Source organism: Phyllostomus hastatus, unplaced genomic scaffold, assembly GCF_019186645.2.
Source record: "Phyllostomus hastatus isolate PE091 unplaced genomic scaffold, TTU_PhHast_1.1 phas_contig_210, whole genome shotgun sequence".
Lineage (NCBI taxonomy): Eukaryota > Metazoa > Chordata > Mammalia > Chiroptera > Phyllostomidae > Phyllostomus > Phyllostomus hastatus.
Genome location: NW_025333737.1, coordinates 16,883,825 through 16,900,582, shown reverse-complemented (window position 1 = coordinate 16,900,582; position 16,758 = coordinate 16,883,825). Strand labels below are relative to the sequence as shown.

At 36.0% G+C, this 16,758-nt stretch overlaps 1 protein-coding gene across 5 annotated transcripts in view; it reads right to left on the bottom strand.

Moving 5' to 3' along the window:
- Positions 1–16,758, bottom strand: part of RPS6KB1 (ribosomal protein S6 kinase B1) — a 63,627-nt gene that overhangs the window by 19,218 nt on the left and 27,651 nt on the right. For 2 of the 5 annotated variants that reach the window (XM_045837354.1, XM_045837355.1), the window contains exons 7-15: positions 16,603–16,703; positions 14,629–14,719; positions 14,353–14,443; positions 13,733–13,840; positions 13,367–13,429; positions 13,105–13,182; positions 8,924–9,031; positions 5,919–6,031; positions 1,156–4,937 (exon numbers count right to left, since the gene is read on the bottom strand). In XM_045837354.1, coding sequence (XP_045693310.1) covers positions 4,700–4,937; positions 5,919–6,031; positions 8,924–9,031; positions 13,105–13,182; positions 13,367–13,429; positions 13,733–13,840; positions 14,353–14,443; positions 14,629–14,719; positions 16,603–16,703 — 991 coding nt within the window. In that variant the 3' untranslated portion in view covers positions 1,156–4,699. Of the gene's footprint in view, positions 1–1,155; positions 4,938–5,918; positions 6,032–8,923; positions 9,032–13,104; positions 13,183–13,366; positions 13,430–13,732; positions 13,841–14,352; positions 14,444–14,628; positions 14,720–16,602; positions 16,704–16,758 lie in introns of those variants that run through there. The other 3 variants (XM_045837357.1, XM_045837356.1, XM_045837358.1) reach the window with 3 other exon arrangements.

Sequence of the window (16,758 nt, the reverse complement as noted above, 5' to 3'; positions counted from 1 at the left end):
AGATAAATAAGCTGACTTGTTAAAAGCATAGGAATAGCACTTTACTGCAGGGGTTACTTCCACCCTACTATTGTATAATACCTACTTACCCTATGGCTATATTCATGGCTTTGTTTCCCAATATAATTTAATAAAGGAGATGCCCAGTGGACAGTGTTTGTTTGTTTTTTTAACAAGAAAGCATTTCACACGTGAATTTAAAAGGAGGAAAAATGTAATAGGAGTGTTATGCCATCCACTAGCAGCACTGAAACAACAGAAGCATTTCTCTACTTCTATTCCTTCACCTCAAAGAACGGGAACAGGAATTCAAAGAGTCATGTGTTCTGTGAAATCACATCACACCTTTTTAAAGATTGCTTCATCACCATTAAGAGTTGCTATTATATGTTTTATAAAAAAAAGTCAAGTCAGTTTGAGAACCTCTATAGAGAAATAATCTTGGCAAGTGTGATAGAATTGCCTCATAAATAAAACATGATTTATACAAAACTTTACCCATCTTACCCTATATATATTGAGACATTAGTTAAAAATAGATTTGTGCACTACATTATTTTGTGTATACACATCAAATAATCAAATGTAGTTGACAAGTGTGGCTGAACAAACTTGATTATTAGCATAAGAAAGTCTTTTAGTGTTTTTATGTGAAGGTAGCTTTCACACAACTTTTCACATGAGCTTTTTTTAAAAGCAACTAATTCAACTTGGAAATCACAGATGTGTCATATCTAATATATAAAACCAGTACTAAAACTTGATATATATTTAAGTAGCTGCAATTTCTCAGCAGAAACACTTTTACAACTGTCACTCCTCACCTGTATAGTAGAGTTGATCCTTGAATAATGTGAGGATTAGGGACACCATCATCTCCCCCACCTCCATCGAAACCCACATATAACTTGATTCTACAGTGGCCCTTCATATCCACTGATATGGAGGGCCAAACATATTTACTGAAAAAAGTTCTGTGTGTAAGTGGATATGTGCAGTTCAAACCCATGTTGTTCAAGGGTCAACAGTAGTTTATTAAAGGTGAGAACCTGAACATATCTGGCATGTTAATGAAAAAAATTATTGAAACTATTTGTGTACCTGTTATTTCTTCCTATCTTAGGATAATAATAAAAAAATCACTTCTATATTATGTTCATTCAAATTTGCATTTAATTTCTATTTACATTCATTCAATCTGAAATCAAATAATACAGTAAACTAAATACAAGATGAAAAGCAGAAAAGGTGTTACCCTCATAGCACTCCTAATAAGGCAGCTGAAGAATTTATTTACTCTGATAGATGCAAAGCCAACTTGGGATAAGAAAAAATAATAGTTTAAAGAGCAAACACAGATGAACCCATCTTTCAGGTGTTATTTCAAATAATCCACTGAGATATAATACTTGTGCTGTAGTGGTAATTTAAGAATCACACAAGAAAAGTTCTATATCAATCAGCAACAGACCACAGGTCATAGTGTGACAATTACTTTTATGACTGTCCAGCTTGCTAGTGTTTACTCCTATGAAAAAAAGGTAGATGTTTGGACATTGATGTTATTATTTGAGAAATTAACCATTTTCAAAGTCTCAAAATCCATTCTTCATAAATTCAACATTTCTCATGGGAATAATCTTAGATCTAGCCCTTGTAAGCTAGGAACCATATGACTGAGTTACCAAAAGAGTTAGGTCCTATGTTAAATATAAAATCCAAGGCTCAGTATATTAACACTACTGAAGATGCATCTTGTTTATAATCATTTATTACTTAAAGAATGTTGAATTTATGGAGCATCATACATGCATTCTCCCTCACCCCACCCTCATTATCTTCTATCTCGAAAAATAGTATGGAAAAATCCTTCTTGAAGGATTCAAATTAGTTAAGACCATAAAGGGGAAAGAATATAATTTTCTAAAAAATCTGGTTCAAGTTCAATAATTAATACTTTACATTGTTAATCACAGCTGGTTTATAAATCCCAGTTTATTCTGTAATGCTACAAACCTTAAAAAATCAAAATTAGTAAACTTCAGTTCTCAGTGATTATATTTTAATTAAAAAACAGCATGTATATAAAATTAAAAAATATCCTGCAATAGCTGATTTTAAAGAAAATAATCAAGTGATGAAAGAAAAGCACTTAATCTCTTTTATACACTTACCTGGAAGAATCATAAAGAACCCTCTTAGAAACTCAAGACTAGTAATATTGACATCATATATTTTAAACTATGCTTGGATTTTTACAAATAAATATAGGGCAAGCCATTTTGCATAGGTGTGTGCTTTCTGTCTGTGACACTACCGTGGCACTTGACATGTTTTCACAGTCACAGCAGGGATATCCATTTATGAAACACAATTTCTCAAACCTGCCACAGCATAGGAAATTAACTTCCCTTAATGTTAACTTGGAAAGCTGTATTTGTGTGGATGGTAGATGTGCAATTAATGTTTTTTATGCAGAGAAGTTGCAGTATTTGCCACTATTGCTAGCAGTACTAATTATGAAAATGATTTAACTATGGGGTGTTCATAGCCAGCCAATCACAGTGCAAATGTTAGTAGCAAATAAGACTAAGAAGGAATATTTTGGTGTAAAAATTTTGCTGGAATTTGGTCAGGCAGTCAACACCACAATTAGTAAATACATTTGAAAACAAGTATCAGAGTATCACAAGCCATTTACAGTCTGAAATAGAGCCTATAAAAAAATCTGTACTTTAAATATAATTTCTGCCCTTATCATTATGGTAGCTACTAATTTATTAGCTACAGTTATAAAGTTCTCAGTAGGCTGCTACAATAATGGGGAAATGGGGAATTAGGAGTGATTAAAAAAAAAAGCTTTCTGTCCAAAGTTGAACTGTTATCAATTCTTTCATTTATTGCCACAATTGAAAGGATATTTCCAATCATTTTTCATGGATCTGTTTTTACTTAATGTCATAGGATTTCATCTCATCTCACTTGAATTGCCATTAAAATAAGCAAAGCTCTGCTCTTTTCTGACTGATTTCAACATGCATAAAGAATTTTATGGCTTGGATCCTATGGCTCAAAAAGGTTTGGAGAACACAGCAAGCAGCATCTATTTAAAAAAAAAATCATAGGGTTGCAAAATATTACAAATTGACTTTGCACACTCAGACTAAAGACATTATAAAAGACAGAAAGAGGCGATAAGACTTAACTGCAACTGCATGATCATCTATTATACCAGTATGCACTGAAATATATTTTTATAAAGCTCTGCAGATATTAAACCCTTTCACCAGCTAAAGTCATGGAAATGCTCTCTTTAAGGCAGGAAGTATTTAAGAAAGGTAAAGTTACCTTTATTTTTATTCTGTGTACCGGTAAATCATTGAAGATTTTGTTACAATTTCAAAAACATAATGTCTGTTAACATGTTTCCTTAATTAAGCCACTAAGTTTTCTTATTCACTGTGGAAGACATTCATCAAAAGGCCATCAAATATTTTTACAATCAAAAAATGTAGCCCCAGTATAGGAGAAAAGAACCTTTTCCCTTTTAAAACTGTTGAGGAAAAAATGTAAGGAAGGTAGACAGTAAAAAGTAAAACTTCAAACCTTACCAATCTGTTGTAAAGAGATTAGACATAGAGAGTGGACTATGGCAACACCCTCTTCCCCTGGATCTCCCTATTTCCCTCACTTTGCCGCCCTCAGTATGCATTTTATCCTGACTCTCTTCCGTCCTTCTTCAGCCACAGGCTGAACACATTTGGCGTCTTGAACCAAATACTGGTATAGGAACAGGTGGCGATATTTTTCCAGTGCAATGCAGGCCCAGGACAAGGATGAAATGTAGGACATACAACTTATGCCCATCCCAAGGCTTCCAGTTAAGCTTAGCACATAGCAGTACTGCAAATAGAAATGATTAAATAGATTTTTTCCTAATATTACAGACAGGTTGCAGCTGGGTTACTGAAAATAAACCCCAGGTCCACCCCAATCCCTCAAACGAGCCACAGCTGTGGTTAACAATGATCATTTGCATTTTTATTATTTCATCAAGAGAAGAAACAGAAGTTGTCTGGCTTTCTTCACACCAACCAATAATTTCGCATTTTAAAGTTTGGGCTGTTTTCCATGATGAGCTGAATCAAAAATCTATTTGAAAAATATATATTTATATAAAAAAAAGATTCAGGTTGTCTGCACGTAAAACATCAATTGATAAGTTTCTTTTGTCTTTGATTCCATGTTGCTGGAAAAAGTTTGACCAAGCTTGCATGCTAATTTGTCCTTGGTTGCAAGTATTACAGGCAATTTCATATTTTGCCTAATAAAAGGATAACCCTTCTTCGACACAATCAGAACTCAACAGTGATTCAAAAGCAACATCCTACCCTTAATACTGTCAGTTTCACGCCATCAACATGAATATCCTTGATAAGGTTGAGAAGATGTCACTAGGAATCAATTAATTGATGTGCCTAAGAGTTCTGCAATACTATTTTGCTTAAGTTTTTTTTTTTTTGCACCATTGATTGATTTTTTAAAATCCAGGTTTATTTTCCCTCCGTCCAAAGTGTTCTATGTAATGACACTGAGTCTTCGGGACTGTCATGTCCAGCCTTGGTGTTTCACCCTGCAGCATACTCATAAATCCTTTCCCCACCTTTTTTGCCTTAAATTCATTAAAAGCATTGCTCTGTCATAGATTCATACGCAGGTGCTCTGGTCGTTTGGAGATCATGGGAAAAGCTTGTTTTTTGTATGGCCCGGAGTTCGGCTGTCGTATTGGAAGTGGGGCTGACGCTTCCCCACTCATCGTCACATCCATCTGCTCTATTCCACTTGTTTCCATTGGGTATTCCACAGGCGTCTGAGGATTTGCTGTGCTGGCTGAAGCACCTCTTCCCCAGAAATCCCCAGGAGAAAATTTGACTGGGCTTTAAGACAATGAAGAGCTATCATTCATTTGTCTGAAGGATTATCTCAACAAAAAAAAAGTATTCCTTTACATTTAGAGGGAATGGGATAATACGACGTTTATTTTCATTTAATTTTATTTTTGTGTGGATTAGTAACAAGGCAAAAGTTAAGCCATCTCTCCCCTAGATGCTAGTTTACCAAATGGTCTCTATCTTTATACTTGCCCCAGTAAAACTTTCAATGACAATTAATTTTTTAAAAAATTCACTCCCCTACTTAAAACAGGTTCCCATTGCATTTAAAATAAAATACTTCTCCAAAGCTTTGCCATTCTATTACTCACTCGCACTTCAGGAACACAGACCTCCCTCTTACTTCCAAGAAAAGGCCTAATTTTTTCCTCCCTTAAGACTTCTGCACAAGCTATTCTACCTGTAACCTCCTTGTATTTCTACTTTTTGTATGGCTAGTTCTTTCTCTTCATTCTTAGATGTTACTTTACCAGGGAGGCCTTTCTCTGACCACCATGAACATGAGCCCCTTGTTAATAAATACTCTTTGCTCTCTACCACCATACTCTTTATTTTTTTTCATACAGCACTTGGCACTACTTGCAATTACATATTTTTTGTATTTCCTTTTTTGTTTGTGATTCTCTCTAAATCATAAGCTTCATCAGGACCAGGGCAGTACCTGGGCTAATCATGTGCCCCAGCATGCAGCACAGCCCCTGGTACACAGTGAGTGTTGACTGGAAGGGGACAAAGGACAGCTGTCACTGCAGCCGCTTACTTTTAGGAGGAAAGGTCAACTATATAGCATATTATCAGAGATTAGTACAGACTAGTCACTTACAGTATGAGAAGGTACAGATGCTGGGCTTATGTCAACCCAAGAGAATATGATGCCAGATCTTTCATTTATGTAACTTGGCATAAATTTCTTAAGACATGGTCTTCTAGGTTTTTGTTTTAAAGGTGAAAATAAAGTCTGAATACCTGACAGGTGTTCGTGGGCTGCCAATAAATCTTCGAGGTGATCGGATTTTTGGTTCAAAGGAAAACTTTTCTTTCACGCTTTCAAGTACAGATGGAGCCACATAGGTAAAACCCTGAAAGACAGTAACAGTGGACTGCAGAAGGTCATTTGTCATACATACCAAGCAAATGTGTTAGTTCAGTCTAACACAGTCGTGCACACCCAAAACCACTACTCCGTATACTCTCCCATCTCCTCAATCCCATTTCACACTTTCTAACTTCTTCCCAGCCATTTCTTGAGGCACAGACTTCAAGAAAGCAGAATTCTATTGAGCCCCATATGCCAGCAAACAAAATTCCACTCGACTGAAAGGAGTAGAACGAAACAGGTAAATGTAGGCTCCATGTTCAGGTATTAAATACTAAGATAAATGCAAAGAAAATTCTAGTGTTTCTAGCCATGTCACATCCCTATAAGCACCTAAGAGTATCAACCCCCAAACAGTTTCTCATTATTAGGCCAAAGTAAAAATAGAATTCTCTAACTTGGCACTTGTGATTTTTCTGGTTTTACCCCAGTGATTGGATAGACTTAGATTTGGTAATCTTGATGAATTAAAAGACTGTTTTCACAGCCAGCCATTGTGAAAACCCTCAACTGTAATAGGAGATATGCAGTGTTATTAGCTTTAGTTCTTTTTTGGACCTTGCTATTAGGTTACAAGCTGTCATTTCTCTTGCTGTCAATGTTCATTTCTTTAACTATCAGTCTTCCACCTATCTTCCCTTCTGTGTATTAGTCTAGTCATCTTTGAGTAGGCATTATGAGTTATGATAAAAGGACTAAATGACATTCTAGATGAAGGCCTAAAGCACAGGTGGCAAACACAATGCCTGTGGGCTGAATCTGGCTCTCTACCTTGCTTCTACCCGGTGGCAGCACCAAGCTCCTTGCCCGTAGTTAAGGAGTAGTTACATTTACACAGTCGGCCTAAAATTACATTCGGCCCTTTAAAGGCAACCACAAGGCTGATGTGGCCCCTGGTGAAAATGAGTGACACCCCTATAAAGCATGAGGTGCAATTCTGTAGAGCATATGCTTTATGATGGCCACATGTGGACTTCAGAGGACATTTCCCACATGTTCTAGTGGGCTAAAGCTGTAACTACCAAGAGGAATAGGCTGTGCTTTAATCATCTTTGAATTTCCTTTAAAACTATGATAGGAACTTAAATATTTATTGAAGTTTCCACAACTCCAATATTTAGGTAAGTGGGTATAACTATTTTTATTACTTTTTTGAAGAGAGCTCCTTTATGTACAGAATTCTGGCTATAACCTAATAAATTAATTATTCTTTAGTTAGCCAATTTAATTAAAAACTCAAAAATACTTTAATTGACAATGAAAGTTTAGCTTTGTAACTTTTGCTACCACAACTTTGGATTTCTTTTTAGCTAAGTAAAATGTTTCTAGACTTTTTGGGCAGGGAAAAGCATCAAACTAGTTGAAATTCTGCAACGCCCAACTGAGGAAAAGGTCACCATGTTAGATCAAAGGTATAAATTCCATATCATAATAGAAAATAAAGCAAAGCCACAATTAAAATGAATCATGCCTACTTCCCTAACTAAACAGAAGAGATTTTACTAAGGGGAATACAAGGACTCTGTATCATGAAAACATAAATTTAACAACATGCATTTGTCCTTCATCTCTTACCTCATGAAAAATACCGTAAAGTTGTAGTTTGCATATATCCTCTCTTCTCACCTCACTACATAATGATATGTTCACAGAATTATTTCTATTCAAAGTCGTTTACACAAAACCATACTGCAGGGGTGTCAAACTCATTTTCACTGGGGGCCACATCAGCCTCCTGGTTGCCTTCAAAGGGCCAAAATAACTTGAGGACTGTATAAATGTAACTGCTCCTTAACTGTTAAGGAGCTGAAATTACATTCGGCCCTTTAAAGGCACCTGCAAGGCTATTGTGGCCACCGGTGAAAATGAGTTTGACACCCCTGCCATACTCTATTACAGTAATTTAAGAGTAATTTTAAACATACACAGTTTTGCACCCCATGCTAACTTTAGAATTTACTCTCCACCCAAATATATATTACTTTGTGTTACACTGTGAGCAGTACAAAAAAAAAAGGTTGAGAATTAAGTTAGTTGACAAATCCGGTAAACTTGGAGACAAATAGGGAAAAAAAAAACCCAGCTTCCAAATGATTCCTTTGCCCATATTCCATTCTCTGTAAAGGTGGTCCACAAAGAAATGACAAAGCATAATGACGAATGACAAAGGAAACAAATGTTACAAAACGAGGCACATGTTTATGTGATACATAAATATAATAAACATAAGTGTATGTGACACTTAAGCAAAATAATATGCAATGATGGTTATCATATATAAATCTATCACTTTTGTTGATCAAAATCTAAAATCCTCGGTTTTTATCTGAGGAGACAAGGTATAAAATCAATACAGATACTTTACCAATGAAAATTAATTTATTAACTATCACAAATGAACCTATATATTTTGTTGTTAAGTACTCACAACAGGTTAACCCCATCACCACCCCCTGGACGCGCCCCCCCCGTTGCCTCGGGTAAAGACTATGTTAAGAGTATCAAAAATCAGTTTCAGGAAATAGTTACAGTGAACTCTTTTCTTACTGCCATGGCTGTGTAGCTTTTGGTTGAGACGCTGAGCCAAATATCATCTTAAGTCAGTGAGTGGTCCATCCAAAAAAGGAATCACACTCTGAGGAACCATACACTCCTACTGTAATTGCTAAAATAGAATGTTGGATTATAAGGATCAATTTTCTAACATCAATAAGTTAGTATGGTGATAACTTAAAAACATAGCACCTCAGGTTATCTACATGAAACTGCAAAGCAAGAAAATTGAATTTTCTTATTAAAAATGGCTTTTCTGGTTGAAAAGGGCCCATCCTCATACTTCAATTTTCCATGCCTACATGGAAATTCTATCACTTACCAGAAAGACCTGGTTGGCACTTTCACTGAGAGTTGAGTCATCTGGGCTGTCAACAGGTGTCTGACGTGTAAACTTTGAATCAAACTGACTCACATCCTCTTCAGATTGCTTTATAAAAAAATTATTAGAAAATGATGACTAGTCTATATTATACATATCAAATGCACTACATGCATCAGAGAAGACTGTAGATAGAGCTCTTTCACAGGGTTTGACTGTACTAACAGAATAGTCGTAGCAGGCACAGAGTAAAGAATAAACATAGGTGGAAACTATCAAAGGGCAAATTACATGCTCAAATTTTAAAAATATATTAAATAGATTTTAGTACAGTTATCATTGCTATTAAAAATATGAATATTAGCCCTGTCTGATGTAGCTCAGTGGACTGAGTGAGGGCTATGAACCAAAGGGTCGCTGGTTTGATTCCCAGTCAGGGCACATGCCTGGGTTGCAGGCCGGGTCCCCAGGAGGGGGCATGTGAGAGGCAACCACACATTGATGTTTCTTTCCCTCTCTTTCTCCTTCCCTTTCCCTCTCTCTAAAAATAAATAAATAAAAATCTTTTAAAAACTATGAATATTAATCTTTCTCAGTTACAAAGCTTTGGTGTTCCTAGTACACTAGCTAAATCCCTTTATAGAGATAATTTGCTTCAGTAGTTGCTACAGGTTTGTAATAAACCTAAAAACTATTGAAGCAGAGTTTAAAAACAAATCACATTTGAAAGATACTCTAGTTAAAGTTTCTTTCCATAGCTTATTTCATTCCTTTAGATTTCTTGAGGAGCAAAAATAATATGCTACTTTGCATGAGTATATTTTATTGTGAAAGAATATTTCCACCCAAATCGAACCACCAGATCTGTTTCTTTAATCCTTCTCTCTGATACATCACAGTATGCGGTGTGTCAAAAGAACTCAAGAACCAACATGATCAAGTACACAGTGTCCAAAGGTGGACAAAGCTAAACATCAATTTAAAAAAACTGCAATGGACTGAAACTCAAATATGTTAAAAGACATGAGCTCATAATTATATTAAATTAAAAAATTACATGAGCCCTGGCTAGTGTGGCTCAGAGGACTGAGCACCAGCCTGTGAACCAAATGGTTGCTGGTTTAATTCCCAGTCAGGGCACATGCCTGAGTTGCAGATCAGGTCCCTCATTGGGGACATGTGAGAGGCAACCAGTCCATTTATCTCTCACGTATCAATGTTTCTCTCCCTCTCTTTCTCCCTCCCTTGCCATCTCTGTAAAACGAAATAAATAAAATCTTAAAAAAAAAACCTTTAAACCAAAGCATCACAGGTTCGATTCCCAGTCAGGGCACATGCCTGGGTTGCAGGCCACAGCCCCCAGCAACCGCACATTGATGTTTCTCTCTCTCTCTCTCCCGCCCTTCCCTCTCTAAAAATAAATAAATAAAATCTTTTAAAAAATTAAAAAATAATGAATTTATAAAAAAAACTTTTAAAAAATTACATGATTCATTGGTCACTTTTGGAAGATGTTAGGAAACTAATTCATTATTTTGAAAACTGGGGAAAAAAACATATCTTGACCTTCCTTTATGAACTGTACCTCAGGTAACCAAACAACTGATATAAAGAGTATTTTAAAAAAGAGTGTCTTTTTATGGAAGAATTTCAGCTAATAAATAAAGAATGAGTAATAGTATTAGAGTAAGACAACTGTGCAAACCCCTAATGAAATCCTGGAACTAGGCCAGAGTTTCTCAACCTCAGCACTACTGACATTGTGGGCCTGATAATTCTTGCTGTAGGGGCTGTTCTGTGCAGTATAGGATATTTAGCAGCATCTGCAGCTTCTGCCCCTAGGGATCGGTAGCACCCCCTTCCCAAGTTGTGACAATTTATTCCAGATATTGCCATACTGACCCTAGCTGAGAATCACTGAAGTACACAATGACTAATGATCACTAACATTGTAAAATGAAATACAAATACACACTATGTCTCCTGATGAAAATATATAACATCAAAAGTTTAATCTCAATCAGATCAAGCATCTAAATCTAACCACCAGTTTTTAGAAATGCAGGGAACAGATGAACATGGTCAATGACAACCATGGTGTTAAAATCAGCAAAATCAAAATGTGAGGAGCCCTACAGGACAAATGGTCTTTTTTTTTTTTTTTCAATAAGTCCTCAGGAGAGGAATTAAAAGGGGACAGCTATAGACAGAAAAAGACCTAAGAGCCACAGTAACAAAACTGTACAGGCCTTGACTGAATCTTATTGAAACAAACCAACAGGAATAAAAAAAAAAAAAAAAAAAGGAAACAACTAAGGAAACTGTCAGCTTTTTAATGGGAATGATAGCATGATGGTTACATTTATGTTTAAACAAGATGATCTGACCATTTTTGAAGTTAGGTAGTTGCTACATGAGGGTTAATTATCCTCCTTACAATTATATAGGTTCAAATTTTAAAGCATGTCACTTTGTACTTCAAGAACCCAAATCATCATCATCATTGTCTTCCACTTCTCTTACATCTTCATCCCAAGAAACAGAAAAAGAAACTGCATTTTCTCAAATTCTGAGGTGGCACAGAGACAAGAACTAAGACACAAATTCATTCACTCATAAACCTGTTGTTACGGTGTGAGCTGTGCTCCCCCAACATCTGTATGCTGGAGTTCTAATGTCCAGTAACTCAGAACGGGACCTCATTTGGAATAAGAGTCACTGTAGATGTAATTACTTAAGAAGAAGACACACTAGAGTAAGGAGGATTCTAATTTGATATGACTGGTGTCCTTATAAAAAGGGGAAATTTGGACACAGACCTGCACACAAGGAAAATGCCACGTGAACATGAAGACAGAGATTGGGTGGTGAACCTATATGCCAAGGAAAGCCAAAGACTGCCAGCTAACTGCCAGAAGTTAGGGGGAAGGCATGGAACAGAACTCAGCCTTCAGAAGGAACCAACCCTGTCAGTACCTCAATCTCAGATCTCTAGCCTCCAGAACAGTGACAACTAATTTCCGTGGTTTAAGCAGCGAGCTTGTGATACTTTGTTGCTGCAATCCTGAAAAAATATATATGCTATATTTTGAAGGAAAAAATTCCCAGAAAAATAAAACTTATAATAGGGCTGAATTAAGCAAAACAAAGCAAAAAACAAACAAAATAAAAGCCCCAAGTACTTAAAATATTTAATTGTCTTAGGCAATCAACTTAAAAATAGTTAACAGTCATCAATTGCTACTGGCAGGAGTTCTTTTTTAATTGACTGACTGATTTTGGAGAGAAAACAGAAGGGGAAAAGCGAGAAAAAAACATTGATTTGTTGTTCCACTTATTTATTCATGTACTGGTTGATTATTTTATGAGGGGGGACCCCCCAAAAAAACAGAATTTATTTATAAAAAATTGTGTATTTATTCTTACATGTTTAAACTTGAGTCACCTTCAAAGTACCCTCCATTTGATGCAATCAATACACCTAATGAGATGTTTTTTCCATTGCTCAAAATAGTTTTTGAACTTGTCAATTTTGATGACTTTTAGTGCTTCTACTGTTTTTTGTTTTACCTCTTTCACATTGGCAAAATGTTTTCTTTAAGGACATTTTTCATCCAGAGAAACAAAACAAAGTCACTCAGGGCAAGACTGAGTGAACAGGGAGGGTGGGATACAGCGGTCATGCTGTTTTTTGGTCAAAAAATGCTAAACACTCAGTGCAGCATGGGCAACTGCGCTTGTCAATCACCCATCATGAAATGGGCAAATGAGTTGAAAGAGTCTTCAAAAAAATTCACTGAAGCCGAACACAGACTCTCACAACACCAGCTGATACATTGATACAGATGGGTTCCTAGAATACTCATCTAGCAAGAGAAGCCTGTACTACAAGGGGCCTACCCTTCAGAAGGTAATTATGGTTTTTCTGGGTGACCCCCACCATATGTGCCCTGACTGGGGATTGAACCTGCAACCCTGGCATAACAGGATGATGCTCTAATCAACTGAGCTACCCGGCCAGGGCAGTTTTTGAAAAAGACTACAAAATGAAGATTTTGAAGAGAAGAGACAATAGACCAAAGTTTATCAAACTGTTAATAAATGTTTCTGACTGCTCTGAGATTTTCTTACTCAAAAAAAGTATCAGGTCCCTCAAATCATATGCTTTCTTGTATACATACCAACAGAGGTTTAAAGGGGGGCTCCACCTTCCGAGCCAGCAATTCTTCCCAATTAATATGTCTGAAGAATGGATGAGCCTAGAAAAAAAAAAAGAGCAGGAAGAACAGTCAAGGGGAATAGACTTCACAGGACTGACAACTGCCTGCCTTAAGTTACCAATCACAAAATAAGCTATACTTATAAGCCACTACACACAACCTTCACAAACACATAAAATTAGCATTATCTTCCCCTCAAACCACCAAGCTTGCCAATCCCTACTTGAACTTCTCCAGCATCCCCAGGACCAGCTCCGAGACGAGAAGCAGCATTTCTTTTCAGCAGCTTTAGGAAGAAGGAAAAACCACTGATAAACTTTACTTAGCTAAATTGATTTTTAATAGAATTTTTAAATAGAATTTGCTTGTCTATTTTGCCTTGGGAAAATATGACATACTAATTATTAGTAAACATTATTTGGAAATAAAAAGAAATAAAATCTTTAAACAAATTTGTAGTTTTCCTACAAAAACTGTGGGCTTTTTCATTCAGTATCCATGCATGAATTTTTATTCAAAATGTATGTTGAATTCTATTTAAATTCTAGTAGTTGAGGCTTTTGGTTTCAATACCTATTTAAAAACCTACCTTTTTAAGCAGATCTCTGGCTTCTTGTGTGAGGTAGGGAGGCAAATTGAGTTTACATTTGAGGATTTTGTCAATCGTTTTCTTTCTATTCTCCCCAGTGAACGGGGGCTAAGAATGGAAGAGAGTAAGAAAACTTAGATATAAAAAATCAAATTTTACATATCAGAATTATCCATTTCCTGAATTAGTCAGTGATGCAGAGAGATCAGAAGTGTGTGCTATGATATGGTGACTGCAAAAGACCTGCAGTTTTCACACAATAAGACAGAGGAAATAGCAATGTGCTAGAAGGAACTGAGTTTCCACCATAAACTTTGTGTGCTAATCAGTGACCTATGTGATTTTATGCTTCATTTTCTCCATTTATAAAATAAGGGCAGTGTCTATTTTACATCTATTTCAAAGGACTGCCATGACATAGATAATCTAAATGAAAGTGTTTTTAAAAGTACAGGGGCCCATACTACTTACTAAAAAAGCATTTGTAATGCTACATTTTAAAAAATAACTCCATTGGTAATATTTTCAAGAAGCACAGGAAAGGTCTCTTGCTACAAGGACTTAGCAACTACTCAGCACAGACCATACGTAATACATGTAGCTTTTAACTGTGCACCTACTGCTCCAGTCAGCATGTCATACATTAATGCTCCCAAACTCCACCAATCCACAGCACGATTGTGGCCACTCCGCATCAAGATTTCAGGGGCCCTACAACGAGAAAAACAATATGCCTAAAAAATTCACCCATTTGCATATCATCCGAGTAAGGATTTTAAAAACAAAATATGAAGCCAAATAATGCTACAGAAAATTCAGCACACTATTACTTAAACCAGGTTAAAAGATAGCTATTGCCCCCAAACCAGTTATATTTCTTTCAACATGCAGCTCACATGTATTCTATTGTTCCACAAAATGTGTGTGTGACTGTTCCATCATGAATAGATTCTTTGCATAGTCCAAAGTCTGTTAGTTTCACATGACCTACAATGAAAGATTATAGCATGGTTATTCTGAGAATTCTAAGTATATGCAGTGTTTGAACATATCATACAAAATAATAATCTACCCTTCCACTTAACTCTTTTCTGCTTTACTTTTTTTTGAAGATGTCAAAAACTAGCAAGGTGCCAACCATAAAATGGGATGTTAACTCTTTAAGGCTAGGGCAGAGTCATCGTTTGCCAATGATATTATCTATCTAGAAAAGGGAAAATAAAGATAAAGGAGTGAAACAGTTTGTCTAAGGCTCCAGCCTTTCCTATACCAAGAATCCTCTAGCATCCTGAGAAAGTAATTCCTGGAAAAACTTGATGAAGTCTGGTTTAAATACACAGACCCTAATGAAGATATTCTGCATCTTTTAAACAAAGGTGTGATACCATACTTCAAATATAGAGTTTTTATCATAGTGAACTGTGAGTTGACAGTTCTTCAGATGGTCTCAGAAAGTCACAATGACAAGTTAGCTCATTCAACCAATATGCTACCAGTTCATAAAAAGAAATAAAATTGCTACATAGCATGGGACCATCATCACAGATTCAGAAAGTGATAAACTTACCACCTTACACAAAGAACATTTCAGTTCAAGTTCAGCTTTACTCAGCTGTCATTAGATATCCAGTGGTTCAACAACCCCAAGGATCCTACTATTCCAGGCTTATTTCAGAAAAAAGGGAAAGGCAATGGCCTATTGATTCAAGTGTGAATATGTACTTTACTCTGACACAGAAGAAATATGACCTCTATTTTCACAGAACAACATGACACACCCAAGCTTATGAATCAAAGAAGTTAACTAGTCACTTCCCTATTCTATCTTTTGCCTTATAATTCTGAATCAGTATCCATGTTTGGGGGATGGGTGCAGAACTGCGAGGGAGGGAAATATATATATTCCCATGACGTGCTTGGTTAAATATAGTATTTCTCCTTTAAAAAAAATGAAAGGAAAGAGGAGAAAATAGAGCAGTTTGAAACATTTATACATATAGGCATTGTTGTCCATATACCGCTTTCTGCCCAAGAATTTAAAACTGTTAACTACCTTGTACATCATTTTGTAAACATCTAAGTATCAGCAGCTGCTACTACACCCCCAGATGCCCTGATGAGCTTGCTTCCAGCCCCCCTGGTACCCTGGTTTAGCTGGTTGCTCCTTTGAAACATGAGTGAACTGCCAAGTCTACCCAACCCAGATTACTCTCACATAAACTGAACTGTCTATACCCGGATGTAATTAAAATTAAAGCCCACTTTGCTGGACCTATAGCTGTATAGAATATTAATGACTGATTTTCACGTTTGTTGTCACAAACATACAGCAAGAATAAATTCATGTCTACTAAACATTTTATTTCCAAAGCCACATCAATTATTTTGGTTCAGTTCTATGTCTGTCCTTTTTTATAGCGTTAATAAAAATGATCACAAAAAGTATTGCTTCCAATAATTATGTATTTTCATCATTAAAGAAACCCCAATATGTAAAGTTAAGATTCACTTTCCAATTTAAGGAATAAACCAAAATTTGTGTTTGGACTGGCTTTGGCTCACCACATTTTACATAAGGATTTCTAAAAAGTGATAAGCTATAAAGAGCAAGAATTAAATTTAAAAAGGTACTTGTGTGGCCAGTTATCCTCAACTCCCTTTAACCGTAAATAAATACCATAAATACCACAAATCAAACATAAATACCTAAATATTTAAATCTCAGCAAGTATCATGATGCCACAAAATCTGATGGAGAAATGTATATAATAATAGACACATGAATATGGGACTTTGAAAATGACCATGACCTGTGTGAGAGGATTTTAAGATGATTATTTACTATAGAATTGTTTACAGTATATCTCCACCTTGGTGATTAAGCATGATATTCTCCGGCTTCAGGTCTCTGTAGATGATCCCCTTTTGATGTAAATGCCCCAAAGCCATGGAGATTTCTGCCAAGTAAAAGCTGGAAACAAAAGTGATTTAATAAAATTAAAAAGAGTAATCTACTCAAAGCAGTT